At 28.4% G+C, this 3,578-nt stretch overlaps 1 protein-coding gene across 1 annotated transcript in view; it reads right to left on the bottom strand.

Moving 5' to 3' along the window:
* LOC108554362 (adenosylhomocysteinase 2) overlaps positions 1–3,574 on the bottom strand; it is a gene marked incomplete at its 5' end in the record, with an annotated part of 4,627 nt that extends 1,053 nt beyond the window's left edge. Inside the window, 8 exons of the mRNA XM_017909619.1 lie at positions 76–241; positions 310–462; positions 539–689; positions 751–1,075; positions 1,149–1,342; positions 1,441–1,525; positions 2,025–2,072; positions 3,533–3,574. Coding sequence (XP_017765108.1) covers positions 76–241; positions 310–462; positions 539–689; positions 751–1,075; positions 1,149–1,342; positions 1,441–1,525; positions 2,025–2,072; positions 3,533–3,574 — 1,164 coding nt within the window. The remainder of the gene's footprint in view (positions 1–75; positions 242–309; positions 463–538; positions 690–750; positions 1,076–1,148; positions 1,343–1,440; positions 1,526–2,024; positions 2,073–3,532) is intronic.
* Positions 3,575–3,578: the final 4 nt, after the last annotated feature.

Raw genomic sequence — 3,578 nt, 5'->3', positions numbered from 1 at the left:
TCCCTACAAACTCTAGTTGAAAATCTAATCGAATTTTAGAGTTATTAACTGTATATTGTAAGATCTTGAACGTACAATGTCTATTTCGGTATTACTATGTCCCATATTGCAAACTACGCAGCCATTTTTCATTTTATCCATGTGTTCACGCGTAACTACATTTTTATTTCCAGTTGCAGTAATAACGATATCTACATTTCGGATAACTTCGTTTAATTTCATAACTCTAAAACCGTCCATGCTGTAAAGGATGCATGTATGAATAATCATATTTTATGATACATTTATATTTCATTTTAAATTATATACCTTGCTTGTAAAGCACAAATCGGATCGATCTCGGTTATATAAACAATACATCCCAAACCTTTAAGAGCTTGACAACAACCTTTACCAACTTCACCGTAGCCACAAATTACAACTTGTTTTCCACCAAACATAATATCAGTGGATCTTTTTAAACTACAATAAGTTTGTGGAAATAATTAGTAACAGATACTTTCAGCATATTTCAATAATTGGTTTATAACTGATTTACCTATCAATAATACTTTCACGGCAGCTATAAAGATTATCAAACTTGGTTTTTGTTACACTATCATTGACATTCATGGCAGGGACGGATAATTTTCCTGCTTTTGATAATTGATACAATCTATGTACACCTGTTACACTCTCTTCAACAATTCCTGAAAATTACTGTTTTCAATTATTACTGTTCATTCGATGCTAAAGAAATAACTCGCAAACCTTGAATCATTTTAAACATAGCATTATATTTTTTGAGCATTAAATGTGTTGCATCTCCACCATCATCTAATATCATATTAGGTTGCCAATTTTCAGCAGCTACACATTTATCAATGCACCACCAAAAATCTTCTTCTGTTTCACCACGCCAAGCGAAAATTGGATAACCAGCATAAGCAAGAGCAGCAGCCACTTCATTTTGTGTTGAATATATGTTACATGCTGCCCATCTAACTTGTGCACCCAAGTGTACTAAAGTTTCAATAAGAACAGCAGTTTGAGCATTGATATGAGTGCATCCCACAATTTTAGCATTTTTCAGTGGCTATTTGAAATAATTATTTATTATATATATTAATATTATTTAATTTTGCTTCTGCAGAAAATAATTTGTATACCTTATCATCAGCGGCACGTTTACGAAGTGCCATAATACCCGGCATTTCTTGTTCTGCTATTTCTATCTCTCTTCTACCAAATGCATGTTGATTAATATTGCGTACACAAAAATCTGTAAAACCATTTTCTGTTTTTTGAATTTTTTCACGAGGTGATACATCATCTTCATCTGACGAACTTCCTGTATAGGATGCTAAAATTGTAGGAGACAAATAGAATTAACTGTAACGAGTTAGCAATAATTAGATTGTAATTATTAAATGTACAGTATATTAATGAGTACATTCATACCAGAACTATAACTGTCTGTACTACTAGCCGACAAAGAGCGACTACGATAACGACTGGACTTCTTCAAAGCTCCAGACTTGGAATCCTAAACATTTAAAGAGTCATTTAAAAAGTCATAATTATAAAATTATGAATATTTTTCATCTTAAAAAAGGCTGCAATAGATGGAAATGGACTACAAACAGAAAAATGCAAATGAAGCTAATTTATTTGGTAGATGAAGACAGATTAATATAGACGATGTGTACCAATTCTATTATTAGTATATATCATTTGATATTACCTTATTAATATTATTTACACATTAATGAAGCAAAATAAATTAATTAAATAATTATAGTACTGTATAATTTTAAATATAAGTAGCTGTAAATTATTAATACAATTCCAATTTATATCAATAGAAATCATCTTATTATTATCTTGTGTTATTTGATGAGAAGGCAAAAATGATAAACCCATTGGCACATACCACATTTATGAAGTCATAGGAATTAAAGCAGTCCTGAGGAAATTGCAAGGATTACTCTATGGAAAGGAGTACAAATTTACTTTTTGTTTTGTACACACATATTCTTACTTACTAATTTTGTTCTCGCGCCGTGAAAGGCACTATTTGATGCCTCTAAGCTCTGAAATCACAACAACCACCATTTCATGATTTAAATTGAATCAAATTTTTATAATACAGTCCGTAGTTTGGTACAAAGCTCCCAAAGGTTGTACTTGCATGTTAATAAAATACCAGTTTTATATATAAAAAAGTATCTCCTTTTTTTGGAATTATTCTTGAGTTATTTATTTATTGTATTTAAGATGTTGATTCGGTAGTGCTAATTGTGCCACGCCTATATGATCTATTTAGGCTTATAATGAGCGATGCATGAGTGATTGGTACCGAACCTACGGACTACTGTGAGAATAATGCTCTATATGTAAAATAATATAAGCACTTTGATAGCAGACAATATGTGTAATTGCATGCAAATCACCTTTTAATTTTTTTTTGCATTATGGAGATTAAAAGTATACATGTCTGTATACTTTATAATAAATAACATATATAATATATTTAATGTTATTGAAAGCATTAAACAACCTATATAATTCTTTATCATGGTGTAATTTATCTATTAAAGTATTATTATGAAAAGATATAGATATATAAAGATATGATTAAAATAATATGTATAAAAAAATTAAATATTTTGTCTTTATATTGTATTTATAATTATGTAATTATAAATTTAAAAATATCAATATAGAACAGAGTAATTTAAGATGTATTGTTCATACCAGCTGATCTCATGTATGTGAATTGCCTGCAAGTTTCATGCCAATTATCATAACATTACTTCTATATTGTATAACAGTAATGAAGAGCTAGTTACAACAGTTCTTTAAATGAAAAAATATCTTTAACTCAAAAGTCTGCTTATAAATTATATTTCTGATTATCATAGATATTGAAAAACTTCTAATAACATTATCTCATAAAGACTTTGAAAATCACTTATTAACAATGTGTGATTGATCAGTAAAATATAAAACTAAATCAATATTCAATTTGATTAACACTTATAAGGATAATATTTAATATTTATACATAATATTTGTTAAGTTATGATGATGGAATTCAATTTGTAATAACAATGCGAAGAAGTTATTTGACAATAAACAAAAGGTATACATCAGACCATATATCAATTAGTACCATGTGTTGCATTACATAATAGCAACATGTGGTCATAAGACTTAAAAGGGTTGGGTTGAGATGTAACAGAAAAACAAAACAAAGGTAAAAGAATATAAGAATAAACTAAAGACTTTATACAATTTAATAAAATAAGAAGACAAGAATAACAACAAGCAAAAACTTAGCTTTTTGTTTAATAATTGTCCTTTGATACAGTAAAAGAATAAATTAAAAAAAGAAATATTTTATTTTCAGAAATGACTTAATTAATCAGAGATTAGTACGGCGGTAAATACAATACTCGTGGCAATACATTATCATGATATTATATTAACGTTATTTAAGTTAAAATAATTCGTTTGTTTAAATATCTGGCCATAGTGTTTTATAATTTACCTTGTTATTTGATGCTGGATCGGTGACAGGACCATCAGTAACGGCA

This window comes from Eufriesea mexicana, unplaced genomic scaffold (assembly GCF_001483705.2).
Source record: "Eufriesea mexicana isolate 0111107269 unplaced genomic scaffold, ASM148370v2 scaffold19034, whole genome shotgun sequence".
NCBI lineage: Eukaryota > Metazoa > Arthropoda > Insecta > Hymenoptera > Apidae > Eufriesea > Eufriesea mexicana.
The sequence above is the reverse complement of the archived record's forward strand: the minus strand, read 5'-3'. Positions and strand labels throughout refer to the sequence as shown.